This window comes from Hyalella azteca, unplaced genomic scaffold (assembly GCF_000764305.2).
Source record: "Hyalella azteca isolate HAZT.00-mixed unplaced genomic scaffold, Hazt_2.0.2 contig5114, whole genome shotgun sequence".
Lineage (NCBI taxonomy): Eukaryota > Metazoa > Arthropoda > Malacostraca > Amphipoda > Hyalellidae > Hyalella > Hyalella azteca.
The window spans coordinates 351,702-379,309 of NW_025935314.1; the positions used below are offsets into that span (position 1 = coordinate 351,702).

General features: G+C 35.9%; 1 protein-coding gene across 1 annotated transcript; it reads right to left on the bottom strand.

Moving 5' to 3' along the window:
• Positions 1-976: 976 nt before the first annotated feature.
• On the bottom strand, positions 977-20,930 carry LOC108675500. The gene is made up of 10 exons (XM_018163525.2): positions 19,088-20,930; positions 14,731-14,836; positions 12,825-13,484; positions 11,622-11,736; positions 8,865-9,015; positions 7,085-7,177; positions 6,030-6,188; positions 5,651-5,738; positions 4,349-4,491; positions 977-3,666 (listed from the first exon to the last, which is right to left on the bottom strand). Exons 1-10 carry the CDS (start codon positions 20,768-20,770, stop codon positions 3,514-3,516), a joined length of 3,351 nt encoding a protein of 1,116 aa, XP_018019014.1. The 5' UTR covers positions 20,771-20,930; the 3' UTR covers positions 977-3,513.
• Between the last annotated feature and the right edge of the window lie 6,678 nt (positions 20,931-27,608).

Genomic DNA, 27,608 nt, shown 5'->3' on the forward strand with positions numbered 1-27,608 from the left:
TAATTTTCGCGTTCACAACGAATCGAACTTTTCGCTTGATTAAATCCAAAAGATCTTGATATAATAATTAGTCGGGTATCAAGGAGACCAAACTGATTGACTGGAAAGAAGCTCAAGTGACACCATTGTTCAAAAAAGGTGACAAAAGCTGCCCGGGCAACTATCGCCCTGTCAGTTTGACAAGTGTCGTTTGCAAGGTAATGGAATCTAGAAAGATCGGGTTCCAAAGGCCGGATCCCTTGTGAATCAAGTCACGAAAAGTTCAAGAATCGGCAACAGGCCATGGGCCTATTTCTTCAACGCCGACACTTCAATTCTATTCTAAACTGATTTACACTAATTATTTCCTTTAGTAGTCTCAAATCTTCAAGCTCCTCGAAAGTTGACCATTGAATTAATTAGCGTCGCTTACAAAGTTAAATTTTCGCCATCATGAACTTTCGCCATTTTAATAATAAATAAGAATAATAATATAAACAGCGGTTTCAGCGTTTATTAGGCCATAGGCCAGTCGCCGATTCTTAACGTCGCAGAACATTCACAGCTTGTTGCGGTCTCGAACTCGTAACTCACTGCTACAATTCTGCTGTGCTTAACCGCCCGGCCACCTTGCCGATTCTGACCAGAAACTGGCGCACAGTTGGGATCGAACCGGCACATCTCTGCGCCTATCCTGGTACTCTGAACTGTAACCAATAGGCCACCCTGCCCCAGTTTTTCACCAGGTCAGAAATAAATCATTGTACTATCAAATTAACAGAGATAAAAAATAACTTACAAAATCTAAATTACAAATAATTGAAAATTTTCAGTAGCTATCAAAAGAAACGTCGAGAGCAAGAAATCGTTGTTCAGTGTAGAGTAGAACGGTAAACAGACATGTAATCGACAAGGCCAAGCCTAGTACGATAGAGACTATCGGCAGTAGGCTGAACACCTTCAAATGTTCGCAATGAAGGATAATGTGGAACTTATGTACGTAAATTCAACTTTATTCCAGCTCACGTGTCCACCATAAATTATTTGTACAAGTGGACTACAAAATTTGAGAAAGCACGACGAGACGCGCTTTGCAAAAAAAAAATAATAATAAACGCAATTTTAATGGAATTCGTTTCCATTTTTTTGTTCCAGAAATAGAAACAATGGCATGCTAGATGCACCAAACCAATAGTAATCAATAAACGGATGTCATTTGTGAAGCTAAACATAACATTCAGCATGGTACATAATTTTTCGTACGTTCTCTGAATCCGAATCTTATATACATCGTGATTTGCGGTCCACTCGCTTCGCAAAAAAATTAACTTTTTAAGTCAAGCATTAAAATGCAAGCAAATGCACCATGAGGCTAATGTGCACATTGGATCAAGAATTATCATAATCTAACAAAAAAAAAAAAAAAGTTGATTTATTGGAATGATAGTAGTAAAGTTTATAATTACCTCCCAAGGTAATTATTAGTAACTGGAAATAGAATTTGCACATGCGGAAAAAGAATTGAGTTCGCCTAAAAAGCTTTTACTGGCCGCGCGATCAGCTTTGACAGCCATATTCAAATTTTAATCGGTACATTGGTTCAATGTAGATATATATTCAAACCATAAACTTCGGAATTTTACACAATTTTCTACGAAAATTCGAAACAAGTTCACCCGCTAAACTCCCAGGCATCGATGTTTGCAAAAAAAAGGCTAGAATTTTTTTGTTGCTACAATTGCTTTCAATAAAAGGAATATATTAATTTTTTGTTACCCAGTAGAGTCTTCACCTGATCAAACAATTATTAATGATACATTTTAAAAGAGCGTTCTCATGAGAAACACGATAAAAAATCCTAATTCAAGTTTTTCCAAGACAATACATGGAACATCACACATATGTTTGATACTAATTTTCGTGTTTCACGCCAGTGTGCACATGATATACCACAACTGTTATCTTATAAAGTGTTTTATATTTCTACTTTTACTTGAGCAGACGGGGAGATTAAATTAAGCTTCATTAATAATAAACCGAACTCTAAGAACACAAGTCGCAAGTTCATTAAACATGGACCACATACACGAAAAAATAATTACAATGACGCAAAGCCATCGTAAATCCGCGTCATGGCTTAAACTAAACACGCCTATTACCCATACGAGGTCTGAATTTACGGTCTTCTCAGAATAAAAGAACATCATAAAATGAGGAGGATATGCTGATTGGAGAATGGTATGCTAACAGCCTTTTTTAACAATGCCATGGATGAACAGCTTCTTAATGGATGATTTAAAAGAAGTTTGCCCACCGTAAACCAAAATATGTTTTCCATGTGAAGAACCAGATAAGCGATTTGAAGAAATATTAAATTTGTGAGGGGCTAAAAATGACGATTTAGATCAAAATATCCAACATGATTATTGACCTGTATTATATTAAATTTTGCAAAATGATTAAAACGGCAGACGATTGTCAATTTGTTTCATTATGTAGTTTTGACCACTCAATATGAGCCAGCAAAGTTGAGCCTATATAAAATTATATAGGCTCAATATGAGCCTATATGAATATCGGAGTTTAAATACCGGAGTTTTATGGTTTACCGTAGTTATTGAGATGTACACCTTGACCTCTGCAGACCTCATCTTATAATGCTTTTTGGCTAATCCGTGTGTGACCAAACTGACAAGAATTGCGTCAAACTTCAAACCGAATTCAATGCATAAAAGTTCGTATAAATGAATCCATAATATTGTTAAGTTGAGCTTCATGTACGCTGACATATTTGACAAAACAAAATGCACATACCTTTGGCATTAAAGCAAGATATTTACTGCAGTACTATTTGAAGGTATCGGTGGGGATTTTTTAATTAGAACCATTAGATAGATGGCTTGTTTCAGCAGGCGTATTCGAATTAATCATGAAATCATTTACGGAAAGGAATTATGTATAAGTAAAGCTGCAGTTTCAGTTTAAAAAAAGGATCAAATTGATACGTTGTTATATAAAAATGTCATACCCGTATTTTTCTACATAGGATGCGATGCGATCTCAGTCCTTATATGAAGCGTGGGAAGAAAAATTCGCTAGCTTTAGTTATCAAATAATTTATACATATCCTACGTTTGGAACTAAATATCGCAGAATTTTTCTATTTACGATATCGCTTCAGCTTTCTTCACGAGATACGATGTGTAACCGGTACTAGGCGGGGAAACGGAAAAAAGTTCCATCATTTTGATCAAACAATTGAGATATTTTTCTCTAAAAATATCGCTTTATCTTCCGACCCTCGATACAGCTTCCTATAGGAGATACGATTCGATTCATTAGTGAAGCATGGGAAAAAGCACTAGTTTCAGAAATTAAATAATATATACGTTCGTAAAGTATAAATTGCCGCAGCTTCATACTCAAGATACGTTGTGTCACCGGCACCAAGTGAGGTGTGGGGAAAAAGCACCCGTTTCAGTAATTAAATAATATATACATTCGTAAAGTAGAAATTGCCGCAGATACAATGGGTCACCGGTACCAGGATAGGAGCTGCAGGATGGGACGGTACACAAGTCCTGCCGCCTGCTCGGGAAATATGAAGTCGAGATGGTTGAAGTCTTCTCTCGGGACACGGTAGTTCAGGATCACGTTCGGCAGCCGCTCTACGCACAGCGCTACGTCCTGCGCATCCATGATGCAATATTAGGACTAAATTAATATATCGAGTTTACACCTGTGTTTGTTAAGGAATACATGACTTAATATTAGCATTAAATTAATATATCGAGTTAATACCTGTGTTTCTTAAAAAAATATAACTCAGTACTCACTGCAGTGAGTGACAGAGAGCGCATTTTCTCGTCGACGAAAACGTGAAGTCACGGACAGACATACGGTCAGACAGACGGACAGACAGACAGACGGACTGACGAGCACCATAGGGCATTTTTTCAATAAATGAGAAAATTCACTAAAAATAATCGAGGCTTGACAAATGCACCCGAACAAACTAAAGAATGATAATTAAAATATTTCTAATATGATGTTCGAAATATCTTATTAGAAATATTAAGTTAGACAATTTTCTGAGGACATTATATATAGTATTTCATAACAAAATTAATAAAGAGTATCGACAGCAAACTAAACATCTTTTGTTCACAAGACAAATAAATATATTTGAAAAAATTAATAATTATTTTCATGAATATGTGATATATAAAATAAGTAATATAGCCGCAGAATTAGTAATTATTTTCTTTAATATATGATATTAGAGTTAAGTAATATAGCCGCAGAAATTTTTAATTATTTTCATGAATATCTTATATTAAAATCAAGTAATATAGCCGCAGATAATCACCTCTGGAGTGATGACCGTATCTCCAGGTCCCCAGATGACGGCCACGGGGGAGGTGACCGTACTTAGGTCGTACCGCGGGGGGTCCGGCTGCCCGTACCGCCTCATGTTCTCGGCCGGACCGAAGTTATACATGCGCATGCCGTCTGTGTGGTACACTCCATTTAATTTACTTATAAATGTTATAATTACATAACATTTAATTATAATTACGTTATTATCATATAATAACATAATTTATATTATTATATTATATTATATTAAGAACAATTATAATTGTTAATTAATTAATTATAAGAATTATAATTAATTATTTAATTATTTATAATTATAATTGATGTGTTAATTATAAGAACAATTATAATTATAATTGTTCTTATAATGAACTGTTGCATGAAAGATCCGGTCAAATAACACGATTTTAGATCTGTGAACAAGGCATTAAAAGGAAAAGAATCGGCGACAGGCCACATAAGGCCTACACATCAGTGCCGACATCACTATGTTATGTTATGTTATGTTATGTTATGTTATGTTATATTATGTTATGTTATGTTATGTTATGTTATGTTATGTTATGTTATGTTATGTTATGTTATGTTATGTTATGTTATGTTATATTATGTTATGTTATGTTATGTTATGTTATGTTATGTTATGAAGCTTAACTCAAAAGTTTGTCGTATTAGTTAATGACTAAATTTTATGGCTTTGGCATCGGTTGTATGGAAAAGAAAAGACGTATCTTGAATGTTATTTAGTAAAATACTTTAGCCAAGGTATTGATACATTTAATGAGTATTTTATGGATTTCAATGATGGAATTTTTATGAACATAGAGTGTAAATTTGAAAAATGTTGGAAGCAGCAGCTGCACAATTTGTTATTTCATGAAAGAATGATTAACCAAATCCTATATGATTTACGAAAAAAAATACTTGACTTAAAACTCAATAATTATCGGCTAATTATTAATTACTTAATCATTATTAACTGAGCGCATCATTTTTATTATTAAAGCATTGCATTAGTGCATACCAATAGATGCACTTATTAAGTAATCATTATCATCGGCCCGCACTACACGAGACTGGATGCCCATAGATAATTAAATAAACAATAATTATTATCGAAATTAATCATTATTAACGGAGCATATCTGACCCGAGCTGATGCCAATTGATGCATTAATTAATTAATTAATAATTATCATCGGAGCGCACTACACGTTTCTTTATGATCATAGATTATTAATAAGTAATAATTGTTATCGAAATTATTCATTATTAACTGAGCACATCTGACCTGAGTTGACGAACTGGCCGAAGTGCGCCAGGATGCGGGTAGAGGCCAGGGTGCTTGGGAAGTGCGACAGCAGCACGCTCGTGTAGTACTGATTTGTATACGCAAATTAAAGATTAAATTAAATATTCTTAAACATCTTGCTAGTATTATAAGGTAATTCGTGAATTTTATTTGGCTACGATAGTAGAGTAATTATAAAGATGTTTTTTGTTACAATTTAATCTGGAATTTAGTTGCTTCGAAACGAAAAAGTAACTAAATGCTAATTTTAAAAACTGCCAATCGTAATATGTTCTTAATTTGATTACTTTTGAATGATAAATAATTATTTCCAAAAAATGGTGAAGCTGATATAGATATAATTTCTCGGATCACTCACCTCCATCTCAGGCTTCTTGACTTTGCCCATGAAGGCGTCGACGAGGAAGAGACAAGGCACCCGCATGACGGAGGTGGTGCCGCAGAAGTGACGTGCCAAGCGAACGCGCACCGGTACTGGGATAGACAAGTCTGGCAAGTCCAGTCTATCCAGTATGAACTGTTGGACAGAAATGCCATTGTCGTTTTATGAACTGTTGGACAGAAATACCATTGTAGTTTTGAAGTATGAACTGTGGGACAGAATGCCATCGCTATAGTGAAGTATGAACTTTTCAGCCTATCCAGTATGAACTGTTGGACAGGAATAATATTATTGTACTGAAGTATGAACTGTTGGACAGAAAACCGTTGCTATCATGAAGTATAAACTTTTGGACATTGATATCATGAAGTATGAAGAGTTCAGTCCATCCAATATGAAGTGTAGGGTTAAATTACCATTGTCGTTGTTAAGCGTGAACTGTTGGACAGAATACCATTGCTATCGAGAAGTATGAACAGTCCGGTCTATCTAGAATAAACTGTTCGACAGCGACAGAAATGCTACTGTCGTTCTGAAGTATAAACTGTTGGACTGAAAACCATTGCTATATCGTGAAGTATGAACTGGTTGGTCTATCCATTATAAACTGTTGGATAGAAATTCCATTGTTACTGGGAAGTATGAACTGTTCAGTCTATCCAGTCTAGAATACTGGACAGAAATACCATTGCTTTCGTGAACTATGAACTGTTCGGTCAATCCAGTATAAACTGTGTGGACAGAAATACCATTTCTATCGTGAACTATGACCAAAGCAAAATTTAGAGACAATAAACTGGACTCTGAGAGTGCTGGTTCTGGGATCAGATCGTAGGTGGTCTATTCCATTGATGAATTAATTGGAAAATAATTCTGTCCTACTAAAAACAAATCAATTCATGTTTTCTCAATTAAAGCTAATATATTTCTATCCAATCGAATCGAAACTAATGAACTTTTGCCCCACAGAATTGAAACTATAAAATTTCTATTCTACTGAATTGAAACTAACGAATTTCCAATCAACTCACATAGTAATTTTTGACGGACAAAATGGTGTTCCGCAGCACCCCGAAAGAATTGTCCATGAAGGCAGCCGGGGCCATGGCAGCCATAACGCGCACCTGTAAGAAATAATAAACAATTATATGTTGATCGTAAGTGTAGCAAAGATCTTCGAAGTTACGGTGATCATAAATGTTACTGCAATCTTTGGCGAGAAACTGATCTCGAGGGAATATGTGATCGCAGGTTATCGTGGGTGTTATCGTGGGTGTTATCGTGGGTGTTATCGTGGGTGTTATCGTGGGTGTTATCGTGGGTGTTATCGTGGGTGTTATCGTGGGTGTAATCGTGGGTGTTATCGTGGGTGTTATCGTGGGTGTAATCGTAGGTGTTATCGTGGGTGTTACGCTCATGATGAATTTAGCGAAGAATTGTATGAATATCCTAGACACGGAGGATTCTCTAACCATTAAAAATCCCCAGCACGGAGAAATCGAACATCCGTAAGCCTCCTTGTTCAGTGCCGTTCGTAATACTTAATTTGCAACGGGAAACATCCCTTCAACACGAGTATTTATTATACGAGCGTAAAAAAGTCGTATTGGTAACGGTGTTAAATATTAAAATTGCTTGTGTTACAGAATTGCACCGAATAAACTGAACGCGTCAACGGCGATTACCTTCTGGAGTAAATAAAAATTTATTTTTATAACAAATACGATGAGTTGCTGGAAAACCAAAATAATCTCATGGAATACAATACCGTCTTGAAAAAACGCCTATTTATTTGAATGCAAATGCGATAAGTTGCTAGCAACACCAAATTAAGCATACGTGCTGAATAAAAATAAAGTATATTCCGTAAGCATTAAAGAATGGCGTTTTCTGTTATATCTTAAACTAAGCCTTCACTTGACCTATGGTTCAGTTTGTTAATAATCTTTGCTAAATAAAACTCCTGCTTTGGGCGACAGTCTCAACTTTGTATCTACTGTAGGCTTAATTGTAAAACGGAATGCATTGCTAGCTATTACACTCCCGAACAAACCCTATAATTTCTCTCGAAAACATACGATAAGTTGCTAGCTCCGCCAATCTAAGCACATGGGATGCAAAAACAAATGATTATTTACAAAGTCTAAATTATAAAGCGAACTCATTACAAGTAATTCCTTTAAAAAAATACTGACAACTCCTTCGCAGAGCAAGCAACCCTGAACAATGGCCCAGTGATTTCAGTTTCTGAGTACCAAGATTGGAGCAGAGAGGCGCTGGTTCGATCCCAGCTCTGTGCGCCAGTTTCTGGTCAGAATCGGCAAGGAGGCCGGGCGGTTAAGCTCAGCGGAATTGTAGAAGCGAGTTATTAGTTCGAGACCACAACAAGCTGTGAATGTTCTGTCATCTTATGAATCGTCGCCAGGCCTACGGCCTAATAAACGTTGAAATCACTATGCTATGCTATGCTACGCTATACTAAGCTATGCTATGCAATGCTATGCTACGTTACGCTATGCTATGCTACGTTACGCTATGCTATGCTATGACATGCTATGCTATGCTACGTTACGCTATGCTATGCTATGACATGCTATGCTATGCTACGTTACGCTATGCTATGCTATGACATGCTATGCTATGCTATGCTATGCTATGCTATGCTATGCTATGCTATGCTATGCTATGCTATGCTATGAGCCTATGCTATGCTATGCTATGCTATGCTATGCTATGCTATGCCATGCTATGCTATGCTATGCTATGCTATGCCATGCTATGCTATGCTATGCTATGTTATGCTAATAGGACCTTGTGGGCTAGGGTTGAGTCCAGGTTGGTGGCGCCGAAGAACATCGCACAGCCCAGTGAGTGTCCGACGTAGCGCAGCTGCCGCTCTCCTGACGTCGCTAGGATGTAGTTAACTACAGCTGGGATGTCGTACCGCATGATCTCATCCAGGCTGTGGTGGATGAGAGAATAGGTTGTTATATTGAAATGTGGTGAGCGTGGTGATGAATTGGATGAAAGGCTGTGGTGAATGGTGGTTCCAGTAAAATATGGTGAGCGTGGTGATGAATTGGATGAAAGGCTGTGGTGGGTGAGAATGTTGGTTGTTAAAATGAAATATGGCGAGCGTAGTGATGAATTGGATGAAAGGCTGTGGTGGATGAGGAAGTTGGTTGTTACATTGAAATATGGTGAGCGTGGTGATGAACTGTGAGGTGAGAGAGATTTGAATGAGTGACACATTTCACGCTGCGGTGCATGTTCCAAGTTCTCAACAATATAATAAATATACAATTGTGTTTTTGAGGGTAGATGCTTGTGACGATGCATGACGTCTGATACTAAAATATCAATTTTAGATTGATAATCAGTACAGCGAATCGATGCTATTCAGACTGGAATCCTTGAGAGGCATTAACTATAATTGATGTCAAAGCCAGCAAAGAATAATAAATGTTGAAAACAGTACGATTACATCTATATAGGGAGGTTGGGTGAGAGAAATAATAGGTTCATTAAGTGGGAACAGTTATCGCTCTATATAGGCAAGGTTACACATGAACAAGGATTTTGCACGTCGTAAAATAAATGTGTCACATATTCGAATTTCGCTTGAGTTATAAATATAATATAGCAATGCTGTTAATTTATTCTGTGTAGTTAAATATTGGTCAATATTTAGGCGTAAAATAAAGCATCATGAATCATGTTTCATTATCTTACTTGAAAATATTCCACGTATTCAGAAAAAAAATAATTCTTCCTACCTGAACCACAAGAACTGGGATTAATTAGCGTAAATATATTGATCATATTCAAAAGTAAGTGAAAAGCCCCCATGCAAAGTATTATTATACTCTCATCCAATAGTCTGAACCTTGAAAGCGTTCATAAATTCTGACGTGATCATCTACAACGACGAGCCATGAGACGTAGGAATACGCGTGACATTGACGTTAACGACTGACGTAACGGTGATGACGAAGCGGGGTCCTCACGTCTGTCTGCTTCTTCATCGTCACGTTGATGTGAGTTGCAGATACAGGCTAGCATTCCATGCTACTTGCCTTCATTGAAATGCAAGAGTGGCAGATGCAGGCTAGCATTCCATGCTACTTGCCTTCATTGAAATGCAAGAGTGGCAGATGTAGGCTAGCATTCCATGCTACTTGCCTACATCGAAGTGCAATCAGTAAAGAATGTAGCGAGATTAAATTTGAGATTCGCTGCCAGTATTGACCTTACTTCTTGATACGATAAAGGAATAGTTCAAGGATGGGAACAAGGACGAGTACATATATATGTTTAGGCTGCGATAAACGCTCGCTATCTTAATGCGGAAGAAATTAACTTTGACTCACATATGGAACACACTTTGTTTGAATGATACTACTATAATAAAGTTGCAATAAACCGGTAAAAATTGGTCCAAGTGTAGATAATTTCATGCAAAAGAAGGTTTAAGCGTCTAGTCGCTGTTTTCAATATTCACTATAATTCGCAGCAATAGAATTAGCCTACTAGACGTGGTTAATTTGAAATTCGCCACAGCATTCAGTGCTTAACCCTGGATGCCTGTAGTACCCGAAGAACCAAGTTATAAGGTTAGTTAAATTTGTTTGATTACTTGAATTATGGATTAAACCATTCCATTATTATTGATTTGTCTTGGTTCATAGATTGTCATTTCGTGTATACGTCATGAATTATTCCTTGCATAAAGGACTTACAATTTTTATGTATTATTTATAATTTCTGATGTATTTTCTTGTAAATTTCTTTATAGAAACCGTACGTAATAGAATATTCGTTCCTTATCCTGTCATGGTAGCGCGTCTTGGAAAAGCTTAGTAAACCTTCACAAAGGACTAGCTTACAAGATAGTCCTTTACAAAGTGAATGTATATTGGCTTTAGCTGCAAGTTTGAGTTTACGTGTTAGGCCGCAATTCTCTCAAGATGACAGTGCAAAAATTTCCATCACACGTGCGCTGTATGTCTTGTGAAATCATTTTGTAGAAGCGAGTTTTTGAAATCGAAAAATTATAAGAATTTAGTCAACCTTTTACCTATTATTTGAAATTGTTGTTCATAGATAATACGATAATTAAATTTAAATCTACACGATTGTTTTAAACTGACAACAAGAGGTTACTCTTGTAAGTGATAATGGAATGCAATTTTGTTATCGCTAGAATTTCGGTGCAGGATAGAAATGTCTAATCGATTTCTGCGCAAGTTTTTGCATTTGAATTTGTTTGCTTCACTTTAATGATTACTGAAGAAATTTCATTACTGTAATGGAAATTCATGCACTTAAACGTGGTGCTGTTTTAAATCAATTAATTTTAGATAATTTCGGTATACCATAATTTACCAAACCATTATTTCCCGTTATTATATAGCTCTACGTACTAGCTTGCGTCGCTCTCACCTTTCGGCCTATTGAAAAAAAAATTCTCCTGAAAAGGTCTCACAAAAGAAATGACATTGAAAGCTTCATTTAAATCCCTATAAAAGAGAGTATAAATATTTGGTATTTTAACCTATTTGTGTTCACCTGAAGTCCCAGAACTCGTTGCTGTCAGGGTCTAGTCTGACGTGACCTTTGCTGTAGGAGTTACCCCGCCAGTTGCCGAGCCACACGTCGTAGCCAGCGTCTGCCAGCAGATACGCTGCACATATAAACCACGCATAGATTAGTTAATTAGATACGCTGCACATATAAACCACGCATAGATTAGTTAATTAGATACGCTGCACATATAAACCACGCATAGATTAGTTAATTAGATACGCTGCACATATAAACCACGCATAGATTAGTTAATTAGATACGCTGCACATATAAACCACGCATAGATTAGTTAATNTATATTTGAGGTGAAGACTTGTGGTGTCAGAAGCACCTTCCAGCCTGATCTCTGAGTTGTACTAGATACCATGCGACATGTAAGTGATAATATCGGTATTCTGGAGGAGTAGGAACAGGTATCATGCGTCAAGTAAGTGAGAATATCGGTATTCTGGAGGAGTAGGAACAGGAATCATGCGACAAGTAAGTGAGAATATCGGTATTCTGGAGGAGTAGGAACAGGTATCATGCGACAAGTAAGTGAGAATGTAATTATTTTGAAAAAGTTGGATTAGGTATAATGCGACGCGTACGTAGGAAAATTTTTACTCTAAAAAAATTTGATTAATTATGTACCAAGTGAAAAGTAAATGAAGAATAACAGAATTGTACTTGTGAAAATCGCAACTATGAACTATTGTTTTAAATGTGATTAACAATTATCGAATTTAGTGTCACAAATTTGCTATTTTTGTTTTCTGAGCGATTTCTGAAAATGGGAATATTATTATGTCGAAACTTTGTTCTAGTTAAATAAAAAAATTAAATCAAAATTAAATTAAATTTCCAGCCTAAGCCTAAAACTGAAACTTATATTCATATTTCCAGCCGACCTATGGTAAAAATGTGAAAGCAATGATCGTGTTCTAAATCTTGTCAACAAATGCCAGTATTCATATTGAGGAAACATAAAATTAGCCATGATTTTCTTCAAATGTCATAATAATCCTAATGGATTCTTACTGCCCAAAAATTATAACCTTATTTTAAAACGATTTAAAACTGGTTCTATCTCTCTGTTATATCGATGATTTAATCACGGTTGAAAGAATAATCTAAACAGACGAACAAAAATAGGATTGCTAATACCATTGAATAATTTGAATTTATTATTTACCTATAGTTTACCTAGAGCTCCTCTATGAGCGTCACTCAGGACGAAGTTAGCCGATGAAGCAAAGAGCCCGTGGTGGATAAGGACCGGTGGCCGTCGTCGGGGCATGTTGTGATCCCATGGGTTGCGGATCATATCAAACCCGTAATTTCTCATAGCACTTCTACGCATTTTCTTTCTTTTGAGTTTTGCAGTCACGAACTGAGGGGAAGAATCCACATCGGGGCTCAGGAACACCGGGAAGAAATCGTTGTAGATTCTCGAACGCTTTAAGCGTTTCAAACCTGGAGGTTCGTTTGAGGGGTTAGATCCATTAACGTTGAGATTTGGTGATGGATCGTTAATGTCTGTGGAATCAAATAAATGTTGGATGGCTTCGATGATGTTTTCCAATGTATATTTGTTGGTGTTATCAGTAATAGGTGATCTTGGGGCTGTAGACTTGAGATTAGTAATCGAATCTTGCGGATTATTTGCCAATATTTGGCCAAATTCTTCCAGTATTTGACTTGGCCTAATTAGAGGCGTTAGAGGCGTGCCATCTTCTTCAGATATCTCTTCTGAAGCTCTGAGATATTCTTCTGAACGAGGCAAGTAGTCTTGCAAAACTTCATGGAAATTTTCTATTGGATTTTCTTCGACATCTCGTTTGAAGAATTTTTTCCTACGTTCCTCTGCGAAAGGGAAAATTGAAGTGTGATTATATGAATACATTTTTTTATATTAGCAATGCTTTGTGGATAGATAAAAGCTTTGAAAATACTTATTGCTGTAAAAGTTGATACATAGTTGATACATGGTTAGTTGCAGTTCTCTATTGCACTTGGAAAAACTACAAAAAGTCTTTCTTATGTCGCAATAAATGAATTTTATCTTTTTGAAATACAGTACTTCCATCTCTGAAGAAAACAACCGTGTTTCCAAGCATCAACTAAACAAGACACACGGATTAAAGGCACACAGAGTTGGTTCTTACAAAACAGCCTTGACCTGTAAAAGAGCTCAGATATGAACTGTAATGTTTAAACTGAGCATTGCTCACCGCTACCGATTGCTCGAACAAATATCATTTCTGTTTTATTGAAGATTGCAAAACAGACGCACTCACCCTTTCAGGGAATTTCTGCAGGTTTCTAGCATATATACATGAAGTGGCGAAATATGTACAAATAAAAAACATTTAAATACATGCAAGGAAAAAATTACAATAAAAGATCTTCCGATGTCGTGAGAGAAAAATGTCGTATTAACGGTGTGAAAAATTATAGAAATTTCAATTAACAATAAATTGATAGATAAATTTAAAGTTGTATATTATGAAAAAATAACTTCGAGTACAGCTATGTATGGCACACGCTACTCACTAAATAAAGCTACGACGTTTTGCTTACTTCTGTTCCTAGATCCGGGTATGTGAAACAGCTAATTAATACAAAACCTTAATTTATTAACTACTTACCCATAATTATGGTTATTTGGGGGATAATTCAGTGAATTTTCATTTTTAAAGTGCATTTTAAGTGCAGTTGAAGGTTACGTCTCAATCAAACATAATATTTAGGCCCGTTATTCATTGAATTTATTCAATGAACTTTATTAGGCACAACAATTAATGCATTTCAGGTAAAGTCTAGGGTAACTCACTATTGAGCCTAGGCTCCAGGATGTGATATAGTTCTTAAACGTACTATATTCCAACCAAAACAATTATTATTTTTTGAGGTACAATATATGCTAACTCACTTCTGTACCATAGGCCCCGGGATGCGATGCAGTTATTGAAGGTATTAATTACTTTTCAGGGTAAAATCTAGGGTAACTCACTTCTGAACCTTGACCTAGGGATGCGACGTAGTTATTGAATGTTTTTCGTAAACACAACAAATAATATTTTTCAGGGTAAAATATAGGGTAACTCACTCCGGAACCTTGCCCCAGGGATGCGATGTAGTTCCAGGATGTAGCCGTCCTCGGTGATGACGGTGTGAACCTCGCTGGGGTAGCCCTGCGACCTGATCAGCTCCGGCTGTTGGGAAAGGCCATCATCACTTACATCATCCATACATGAATGATGTCGTCACTATTTATATCATCCATACAAGAATGATGTCGTCATTACGACTTACGTCATGCACGCATGAATGATGCCATCATCATCACTTACATCATCCATACAAGAATGATGTCATCATCACTTACATCATTCATACAAGAATGATGTCATCATCACGACTTACATCATGCATATAAGAATATTTAGTCACTAAAATACTAATACTAAAAATACTAAACTACTAATACTAAATACTTTCATACTAAAGTATAAATCTTATTTAAATTATTCGATACGAAGTATCTTTGTTTTTAAATAGCAATAGCGATTTTGTGAGTAAATATGCTAGGAGTAGATAATAAATAATGGAGCGCATGGGTTATTGGCAATATAAGATAGTTTTACTAGTTAATAGGCAATATTGTTTGAACACGTAATAAAATTTGCATCGGCTGTACATATTATGCACATTAAACGCGTTGTAAAAGAATGCCCAAGCTGCGTTATAGGGCATTCACCAATGCAGGAATATATTTATTAAACTACGTATGTTTATTCAATAATTTATTAGAATGATAGAAACCAAAATAATCAGTGAAAAATGATTAAAATTTTTGGAATGGCAGGAAATATCAAAATGAATGACCAGGAAGATGATTGCTGTGACCAGTGACCTGGATTGAGGAGTTCGCTCACTCACTTATATTCTAATGTGGTGCAACTCAGGCTAGGAGAGTGAAAGCAATATATGTTCTTGATAGTAGAGCGATAAAGGATTTAACGTAGAGAGGTCAAGCTTGAATTCGCAGGCATACCTTTGCCATCTAGCATTCCACTTGAGGTCAGACATTTATTAGGCACTACAGGCACTCAATAACAGCTTGATAACAACAGACAATTCTTTTATTCTTTCATTGGCCAATAAGCTTGAGTGGATGAGAGAATTTCTGACAGTCGAATTCTATTATCCAAGCATCCGTCTTATCTTCTAACAGCTGGACCTGGTGGCATATTTAGGGAATCCCATCTTCTATAACCTTAGACGAAGATATTGAAAGCCCGGTCCCGAAGTCATTGAAGGCATAAGGCATAAAGATGGAATTATAAAAAGCCCATATCCAAAATTATTGAAAAACCAAAGACGAAGTTATTAAAAACCCAAAGACGAAGTTATTAAAAACCCAAAGACGAAGTTATTGAAAACTCAAAGACGAAGTTATCGAAAGCCTAGTCTCGAAATTATGTAAGGCCTTAAGACGAAATTATCGAAAGCCCAGTCCCGAAGTTTTTGAAAACCCAATGACGAAGTTATTAAAACCAAAAATTGAAGTTATTAAAGTAAAAACCTAAAGACAAAGTTATCGAAAGCCCAATACCGAAGTAATTGAAGGCACCAAGGTCTATTTTTACGGTCCATGTGCCTCAAATAACAATTAATGTTCATCTTGAAGCTACACATGCCTGTCGGTCCTACGAACGGTCAGTTATACCGTATCGTTTTGATTTCTGACCTCTCATTGTGTATATGTATAAAAATTTCCACAGAGCCCAATTCTGACCCAAACGTGCACACCCGTCTAAATACTAAATTTTGTCTTTTAATAGTGATTTCTTATCATTATCGCCTTTCTTCATATTCTGCTATTTCTATAACCTTTGTTTTCGAAGAAAAATTGTGTCCGTGTCCATTCCCAACCCTTGATCCAACTTTTTGTTCCAAATTCTTATTTCCCTCTCCTTACAATTATTATCTTTACTCTTCCATGTACTTTCTTAATCTCTCTTCTTAGTACTATCGTAATCTCTCATCCCTGTACCATCGCAATCTCTCTTCCTTGTACTATAGTAATCTCTCTTCCTTGTACTATCGTAATCTCTCACCTTGCACTATCGTAATCTCTCTTCCTTGCACTATCGAATCTCTCTTCCTTGTACTATCGTAATCTCTCTTCCTTGCACTATCGAATCTCTCTTCCTTGTACTATCCTAATCTCTCTTCCTTGTAATATCGTAATATCGCTCTTTTCAAACTTATGTCCTCTCAAACTTGTGTCACACTCTCACTTTTACTCATGGCATCCCCGCTGTCTCTAATACCTGTTCTCTTACACTCTCCCTTTCACTGGGAACTTCTGCAGATTTTCAAAACCGCAACGTAGGTTCCTATAAAAAATTTAATTAATTCCATAGAATTATTGGCTCTTGTTTTGACTGCAGTTTACTTGACTATGAAATGGAAGCAAGATATTATTGGGGGCATATATAATGGTTTAATTTTGGTACGCGTGTTTATGTAAATTTCTTTTATTTACTAATACCAAAGCATAAAAATCACTGAAAGTGACTTAGTGTAACACCTTGTGATAGTATAGAAGATAAATATAACGAAATAAGGACGTAGCACTTGTCTATAATGAGGTATTATAAGGCATTGAATTTAATCAGCGCCACATTCATGATGAGATCAGTTATAACATTTTAAGCCGGGTTCAGTTACACATATCATTTCTTTCCTATTTAAAATTACTGTAACTGTTATCTTGCACCGCCCATTTCCTCCTTATTTACAATTCGTCCACGGTTCTTTTACGCTGCTATTTCTTGCCAAATTAAAATTACGACTAATGTTTCTCACATGGCCCATTTCCTCTCTATTTAAAATTACTGTCACGCTTAAATTTGGCCCATTTCTTGCCCAATTAAAACCTCGACTAAGGTCTCTCACATGGCCCATTTCGTCCCATTTAAAATTACTGAAAAGGTTCTCTTGCAAGGTTCATTTCCTCCCTATTTAGAATTACGGCCAAGCCAAGGGCGGCCGACCGTCGGCCAGCTATAGGCCCATGTAGCTATAATTTTTCAAAGCTGCCTAACAGCAATTGGCTTTCAGGGCACGAACTGACAAGGATTGCGTAGTCTTGTACGCTACGCGGTGGCAGGCGGGAAATGGTTATCTATCAGTGGTGGCTTACGCTGAGCTTTAGATTTTGCTTTATAATTATTTAATATTTTTGTGAGCGGCCTGATACTAAGAATAAACTAAATAATAAAGATATAGTTATTGAAGGCGGATTTTAAAGTTTATAAACATTTTCTGTACAGCGGGAGATTTAGGTGGTTAAAATGTAATTTTCACCAACTTTTTGGAGGCATATGTCATTGTAGAACGATTCCAATCGCAAGGTTAGGCTTGCATTGCTTCATGATCTTTTGGTAGGCCAAGAAACAAAAAAAAAAACTACTCGAGTACACTATTCATTTCCTGGTTGAGAAAAACGCATGTTTTTTTCGCTGCAGAAACCTGATTATAGAGCCCTAGTTCCACGGTTGTTGAGAGACAGGTAGTCATTTAAATATAAGGTCCCAACCGTCTAAAGCTTGTGGTTTTTTCCAAGCCAGAACTGGATTGACGGTTCATAATTGTACGGTTTTGGAGGCAGGGGCAACTTGAGTGCATGAGCAACGAAAGGGAAAATAGGAAAAAAACATAGCCAGTTGTGAAGCCCAAACATCGGCCTGTGCGCAAGAAGATGCGTAGGTTTTTGTAGGTCGTTTTGAAGTCATTTTTTCTTGTTTTCTTTGACCCTTCATTAAGGATACTTTCTATTGCTCTTAATTGCTGGGAGTGACAAGTACTGTAGCTGTTAGAAAGTCTACAGACCAAAAATGAATGAGGATTTTTAAATTCTTTTGTAGTGTGATGAAAATGCTACGAAAGTGGTGAAGTGGAAATAATAGATCTATAATGAGTTGAAATAGAACATAAATGGAAGGAATATAAATGGAGAGGATAGCACTAGAATGAATATAAATAACATGAATTGAACAAAAATGAATATAAATTGCATTAAAATTAATAATTATAGCTTAGAAATGTTTTTCGTAGTTTATTTTAAATATATATTCTCTGGTATATATAATATCTTTAGAAGGTATCGTCAGACAACATGTGTTCACAATCGGACTCGGGCCATTGTTACCTTTAGCTGATTAACCATTAGCCAGTTAATGGTGAAGATTATTTATCGCTCACCATTTGTTGAGCTGCGTATATTATTTGAAAATACTCTTAATTCCACGCACATGTGATGGTATTAGGAAGAACATATCCTACAATAGAAATAATATTGAAATACTAATTATTAAAGTAGATTATTATTCAAACGCTTACGAATACGAATAAAAAATTATGTAGTTTAATAAAACATAAATCTACTAACTCACCACTTTGAGAATCTGCCGTTCCTGTTCTCGAAAGAGGGAGAAAAGGAACCTTTTTCTTCTCCTCAAAATCCTCTCATCGTCACGACGAAATTTTTCTTCTTTATTTTCTTGCTTCTCTTCTGTGTGTGAAGTCACTTCATTAATTCCTTCTCTTGAATTTCGTGAATTATTTTCTGGAGCTTCTGAATGAATGTGCAAGTTGTTAATTTTATAATTATTTTGCTCTCTCAGAAAATTTGTTTCGTTTGCATTGGAATTAACTTCGACGGTGTTTCTCAAAGTAGCCTCGTATTCAGATAAATATCTTGGGTTAGTCTTCCAGTTATTTGTTTCGAAAATTTCGGAATTCATTTCTTCTTTCTGTACATCGTCGATAGTGCTCACAAGATATTTTGTATCAGCAGGCACGGAAACGGTAGCATTTGCGTGCCAACTATTTTGGTTAGGTTCTGGATCACTTCTATTTTTATGGATGGCAAAAGCTGTGGCTTCTTGTATCGGATCTTTTCTGTGTACCTCTGATTCATAGTTTTTATGGTTTATGTAGGTCGCATTACCTTCTTTCCGTATAATACCTTCAATTTTAATTGAATTGACGTCATGCATATTTTTGTAAATATCATCGTCTTTGTCTCTTGAAAAATTAATATTTGGATTATTAACGTCGTTTGATGTTGTGCCATCAAAGCTCGTTGTGACTTTTAACCGAGAAGTATCATCGTCAGTTTCACGTCGCTTGCGTTTTTCGTCGTGTTTTAGAAGTATAAAGTCCGAGAATAATTCATCGAGGTCACAATTCCTCATGTCCTCAACCACCAAAGGGATGAGGTCGCTCAGCTGCTGCTGGTTCAAGGGAAACCTGTTGCCGTAAACTGATTCCAAATCCGTAACGCCCTGCACTTCTCTTCTGACCCGGCCACTCGGTTTTGACGTGGGAGTGGAACCTTCACCCTCTTTTACACTTTGCTGATTTGTTTTTATATTTTCAGTTGTAGTTTCTTTTGGTGTGACGTCAGGCAAAGATTTATTTTGAATATCTGCAGTATATTTTGCAATATTCACTAGAGAATTCCCACTTCCCGTGTCTCCGGTGAGAATCGATTCAGGAATTTCTGGAGGAATTTTATTAGAATTAATTTCGCCGAATTTTTCTAAATTTTCGCTACTCGAAATTTCTCCGTCGTTTCTTCGAGTTTTTTCTCTTCGATTATCAAATCTATCTTCTACACCTGCTAAACTTTTCGGAATATTCACATTGTTTTCTGAAATCAAACTTTGGAAAGCCAAGTTTCCATTATTTACTTCGCGGATATTTGTGTTATTTTCTGTAGAAAATATCTTCAGGATTTCCGTAAAGACGACATTTTCCAGCACCTCTGCCCCCAAGCTGAGGCCTGAACCACCAGATAATTCTTCATCGCTCGGAAATTCTTTCCCTGAGGCGGTTATCAGATCAGGCAAAAAAATACTTTCATTGTTCACGAAATGCAAGTTATCCTCTGGATTAACTACAGAATCTTGAATCGTATTTATCCACGACTGTTCGTCGCCATTTGTGAAGTCATCATCGCGAATTAAATTACGCACGGCCATTTTTTGGTCATAGGAGGGGAAAGTAATATTTCTTGCCATGACTCCAACCGTGAAGCAAATAAAAAATTTGAGAAGAAGCATCGTATTCATGGCCTCCACTTAAAAGTGGATTTAAAAGGGAGAGCGCAGTTCGTCGGATAGAGATTCTCATAGCGAAGAAGTCACTGATGAAATTTGGGTCGTTTCTTCTATTCAGTAACTTGCACTTCGCAACTTAGAGCACATACACTGTTATCACATACCATCTTCTGAAAAAAAAGAAAGGTTATAATAGCACCTATGCGGTTTCATCATTTGCATGATATGTTACTGACACAACATGGGTGAAATAACATTGAAAAGCCGTGAAAATTGTTGTGTTGTTATGTTTTTTTCCTTGATAATGAAAAGCTTCTAACAGAGGCACCACCATTAATATTATATTAGTATAATATTAATATAAGCCTTATTAATTAATATAAGCTTCATCATTTTAACTACAAAGAATGATCTTGTATAGGCAACCATTGAGCTCGGTTACACTATCGCTTTAAACTATAACATCCATGTTGTCATAGTCGCCAGAAGAAACGAACTACGCAACTGCATTGTCATACGCAATATGCGTGTAATGAATCAAGAAGAAATAAAGAAACTATCACCACTCAATGTAATTGCAACATCATCCAGTACAAACGAAATATCTCTTATAAAATCTAAAGTTAGATCAAACTATCATGCTCGGTTTGAAATCATGCACATTTTCACTAGAAATCAAAGTACTAATTAAATAAAATACTTAAAAAAAACTTTTTAAAAAAACCACGTTTTTCTTGTGGACTAAAAAGTAGAAAATAAATTATGGCTCGCCCCAAAAAACGTGTGTCGGGCAGATTTATGATTAAAGCGAAAAGCACACAAATAATTTATTTTCTACTTTTTAGTCCACAAGAAAAACGTGGTTTTTTAAAAAGTTTTTTTTAAGTATTTTATTTTCTCCTTTTTACTCCGTTGCTACACATGAAAAACGTTGTTGCGAGCCAATTTACTTGCCTTGACGTACGTATCGATGATACGCAGCGTAAGCGCCTGCTCGTCTATAACGTCAGCGCCCGCACGTCATACTATATATATACTATTTATATATACTTTACTCAATTAAGCTAATTTAGGTCTCTAATTGCTAGTTTTTATGATTGTATCTGAAATTGTTAGGCAAAAATAGCCTGTATGCCGAATTTCAGATCTCTAGAGCAATCAGAAGTGGGCTAATTTTCGTTGTCAATGTTAACAACAAACAAACAAACAAACAAACAAACAAACAAACAAACAAACAAACAAACAAACAAACAAACAAACAAACGCGAAGCTAAGCTGAGAAAAACGTTTTAAAAAATACGTTTTGTCAAACCCATAATCTCTCGGCTGGAGCAATTTCTTAACGGCTATGAATGACGACGATTGAACTAACTAATTCATTATCGAAAAAATTTATCAATATTTGAATGAAGTTATGAAGTGTAACTACATCGCGTGCACACTCAGAAAAAAATATAACTCAGTACTCACTGCAGTGAGTGACAGAGAGCGCATTTGCTAGTCGACGAAAACTTGAGGTCACGGACGGACGGACGGACGGACAGACGGACATGGCGAGCACAATAGTGCATTTTTTCTATAAATGAGAAAATGCGCTAAAAAGAGTTATATTATCCTAATGGTGACCAACCATTTTACTTACAGCACGACCATTGAGCGGACGTAGCAGTGATACGCATTTTTGCCGGGCCCAACTTGGTCAGAATGACTCATACAAGCAGTAAAAGTGCATCGATATATGGACAAAGTCTTACTCCTTTCCCTGAGTGTATCAGAGCGTGACCCTTGACCCAGACAGCAATTGTAGGAAACTGCCATGACACAAGACTAGTTGAGGTACGAACTGTGCAGTGATAAACTGCACTTATTATTGCAAAATGTAATAAGGTGAAAGATAACTTAATTTACCGTATCATTTTTTGAAAGTAAATTCGTAGTTAAATTATTTAAAGTTTGAAATTAATTTTTTTATAACATGGTAGAAGTAATTAACAATAATATTAAATAATAATCATAATAATAAATGTTTAACATTAGCTAATTCGGGTGATAAGTTAAATGAAAGGTTACTTTGAGCGGAATAACATAACACCGAAAAACGGAAATTGGCACTTGCAACTTAAATCAGCGCTAGTACTGATAAAAATAATATTAGCTACACGCACTTACAAATGACAGCATATTTTTACCACAATATGATTGAACAAAAAATAATAATGTACTTACATGTGCTAGTCAACCCACAAATAAAAAAATAGATCCAAGCCTCTCTAAGTGGATTGTTTTTTGTACATATTGAACATGGTTGACCAGGAAAATGGTGTTGCCCTTTGTAAGAATCTGTAGAACTTCGAAAATTTGATTTAATACAAAAAAATTTAGTGAATGGTATAAAAAATACTTTGCACCATAATTACATGGAAATAATCGCTTCGCGAATCAATTTTGTTGAGAAAATTTAATGAATATATGAACTTTTCTCACGCTTCAATTAACAAAAAAGAAGAAAAACTTTTTCGCAGGCTAATTCTATACAAAACAGAAGCGTGATTTCCATGTAATAATAAAACCTTCACTATCTCCGTCGGTGAATTCGTAACGAAACAAAAGATTTGAAATTAAAAAAACAATCAAACCATATCGTGAAACACTGACAGACCATCTACCGCCAGCACTAGCGTCACTAGAACATGACATATCAACTACCATCATCACCAGCATCACAAGAACATGGCACATCAACTACCATCATCACCAGCATCACAGTAACATAACACATCAACTACCATCATCACCATCATCACAAGAACATGGCACATCAACTACCATCATCACCAGCATCACCAGAACATGACACATCAACAACCATCATCACAAGAACATGACACATCAACTACCGTCATCACCAGCATCACAACAACATTGCAGAACATAATTACGCTGCTGTTCGCACTTGGTAGCCACCAATTAAATGGCTGTTGCGTAAACACTTGCTGAAGTTGCTTGGCTTGCGTAAGCCGCCGACGCAGCCACGGATTTCGTAACGAAGGGCGTGAGCAACGACAACGTGCGGACGTGAGGTCACAATTACGTTATTTACAACGAATTTAAACTGTAACGAATGCCGCAAGTTATTTTGAACGAATTCAAATAATAAGGAATTGCACGTTGCTAATAACTAATTAATTTAAGTGATAACGAATGCCACAGGTAGAACGAATTTGAATGATAGCGAATACCGCACGTTATTTAGAACTAATTTAAACAGCAACGAATGCCCCACGTTATTTTGAATGAATTTAAATAATAAAGAATGCTACACGTTGTTAAGAATAAATTAATTCAAGTGAAAACGAAGGCCACATGTTATTTAGAACGAATTTAAATGATAACGAATGCACCACTTTATTTAGAAGAAAATTGAATGACGAATGCCACACGTTATTTAAAACGAATTTATATAATAGCAAATTATTTAGAAGGAAGTTAAATCGGCATTCATCAATCTTTGGGCAAACAATTAATCTTCAAATATCACACAGTCAAATAAGAAACCTTGTTGCCCAAACATCATAATTTAAATAACGAGTAACACATTTAAAAAAAATTGTTTATTACTAGCAACAATTTTTAAAATATTAGCTAAATGATAGATAAATTCGGATAAAGGATAGAACGTTTTTAGGTATCGACGGATTTATGACATCTATAATATTTAAATTGCATATTCAATGTCAGATTATAGTTATATATAAATTATACGTCTTAAATTGCCTACACACTCAAAGTTTCCAGTTCGATAAAAAACATGGATTAGATTGCCTCACTACGGATTTCAAGAAAAATAAAGCATAGAAAACTCCACGTAAATTCGCCATATCCTCATGAAAACGTGGAAGATGGTGAGTATGCCTGGCGTTATCTTGACTTTTAAATTACGGGTGAACCTTCGATTTAAGCAGACCATTGGTTTATTTACTCCAAAATCCAGTTTTTTAAAATATCGATTAGATTGCCTAAAAACTCCCAAATATTAACTCAAATCATTGCTGTAATTAACTTTTTTTGGCTTTGCTGAAACAACTATCGAAAAATGATATAGTTGCACGCGTAATTTATAACAATTTTCACGTAATAACGCTTGGATGATGCGATATAAAAATAATGACGATGAAGCTTTTTGTTATTGGATGTGAAGTTGGAAATATAAAAAGAATTTGGATATTGACCACTGAAAATGCACGGAAAAAAGAAAAACCGAAGAGAAGACAGAAAAATATGTATATATATAGTACGTTATCCAAATTAAGAACTAAATATAAGGACACATCCGTTTCTTCAACATATCAAAGCCCCGAAGTTGACGCCAGTGAGTTGCTATAAAAATAATAAAATAACTCGGGTTCGCATATCACATCGCGTTTTCACCTAACACTTCCGCATTTTACCAATTAACTCAACTAAAACTGAATGGTCCATAGAAGTAGTTTTTTGTTCAAAAACATTACTAAACGTGCGAGAATTTTAGTAGTGATGCGTCGGAACTGAACACACAACATAATTCATCTATCAAAAGAAACTAAATTCTTTTCAGAGAACAGCCTAGAACCACAATCACCATAGAACTCCAAATGTTCTCTAAATAAAACCCTGCATCCACAATCGCTATAGAATACCGAATGTTTTTCGGAGAACAACCTAGAGCCACAATCACTATAGAACACCGAATGTTCGTCAAATAAAACCCTGCATCCACAATCACTATAGAACACCGAATGTTTTTCGGAGGAAAACCTAGAGCCACAATCACTATGGAAGATCGAATGTTCTTCAAATAAACTCTGCATCCACAATCACTATAGAATATAGAACACCAAATGTTCTTCAAATAAAACCCTGCATCCAGAATCACCGTAGAACACCGAATGTTTTCCGGACAACAACCTGGGCCATAATTGCCACAAACATTGCGTTTAAACGAAGCTCTAAGCTCAAGTTCACAATAAATATTGCCCGGTTCACACAACTGAGGCCAACACCACGGGACCTTTCCAATGCTCAGGCCGCGGCAGGCAAGAGAGTGAGAGGAAGGCTGTCTTGTCGCAACGACGTCTGCGTGTGAACTCTGCAGCAGTCCGACCTCCAAACCCACCTGACCGCTCTAATACATTCCTCAGGTCGGGATCCTCAGACCTCGCAGTCAGTGTGCGAGATTAATAGCTTGCGTGGCATTTATATTCGGTTTATTTGAGTTACCTAAAACCAGGAGGTATAGCTTTATAAATCCAGTATTCACAGTGATTTGTGGATTTGATTTAGAGTCACATTTGGTCGGAAAATACGCCCATTACGCTTAGTAGAATTTCGACCTCAGTTGTGCTCGGTTGAAATAGGACGGTTCTCTATCACTGGCCGGCAAAAGGTCGATGATCGTTGTGTGTTTCGCGGTTGTAATTTGGCACTCAGCTGTCCAGCAATGAAGACAAGTCATTAATTAGAGAGCAAAAATTAGCAGCACACATCGTCTCTACTTTCTAGAGATGAAACATTCCTAAATGTCTGGCCTCTTTGTCTTGTCTTCCTTAAATTGCACGGAGAATAAGGAGACCAAAGAGACCAACCAAAAAGAGTAAGTTCTTATTGGTTTATGAAAAGGATTCATTTTGTTTTTTCCTGCTGCCGCGCAGCATAAATATTCTATAAGAGGACTGACAACCGAAGAAATATATCATGACAAAATACAATATGTTGGTATTATCCTACAGCAATATAATTATGATAATTTCGCCGAGATAGCCAAAGGTTTGGTCTCAATCTTATTTTGCTTCATAAACATTCACGCTTTCGTGAAAGATTATCCGAATTAATCGAGACTGCAAAACGTTTTGCTGCAGCTAAGCAATAAATTATTTATTTAAATCTTGGATAAAATTCTTAAAATTGTGTAGACATTTAATATTGAACCTAATGCACAAAGAGTTTTTTAGATCCTTTATTAAGTCCAATCAAATTTTACGCTTCATTGACATACCTGGTAAATGTTTTTTACACTGTCGAGCCTCTATAATTTATTACAAAATATTAGTTATCACAATAAATTTCTGCTAAGCGTCCAAGAAAATGTTCTGTACTCTATTACAAATAGTATATTTTTTAAAAGTTGTTCTAAAGTTCACTGCTTATCCGGAAAACTTTAATTTTAGGGATGGTTTTACAATTTTAATGGCTGCTGGCAATGGTCAATTGAGCATCTGAAGGCAGCGAAAGACAGCGGGTACGGAGAATAAAGGCTGGGACAAAAACAATTAAAGCACAGTATACAAAACTAACTCTATGTGTGCTTTATTATAATTGCATGGAAATGTGCTTATCGCCATCAAGGATGTAGAATTGGTATAAAGGATTGTCATCGATAGTGCAGGACGGATGAATAAAGTCATGGATGAACGCACTAACGGATGAATGAACTAATGAATGAATGTAGTAACGGATGAATAAACTAATAAATAAATGCAGTAACGGATTAATAAACTAACAAAAAAACAGTAAAAGATGAATAAACTAATGAATAACTAAAGTAACGGATGAATAAATAAATGAATAAATACAGTATGATACGAATAAACTAATGAAAAACTTAAGTAACGGATGACTGAACTAATGAATAAATACAGTAACGGATGTATAAACTAATGAATAAATGCATTAAAGGATGAATAAACTAATGAATAAATGCTGTAACGGGTGACTAAACTAATGAATAAATGCAGTAACGGATGAATAAACTAATGAATAAATACAGTCACGGACGAATAAAGTAATGAATAAATACAGTAACGGACGAATAAAG

Excerpts from the sequence above, each read along its gene's own strand:
- LOC108675500 (XM_018163525.2), bottom strand. The coding sequence starts at position 20,770 with ATGAATACGATGCTTCTTCTCAAATTTTTTATTTGCTTCACGGTTGGA. Across the intron at positions 6,189-7,084 it reads TGTCCGTCAAAAATTACTAT|TTCATACTGGATAGACTGGA; the intron begins GTGAGTTGATTG and ends TCTGTCCAACAG. Across the intron at positions 3,667-4,348 it reads ATACGGTCATCACTCCAGAG|GACGTAGCGCTGTGCGTAGA; the intron begins GTGATTATCTGC and ends ATGGATGCGCAG.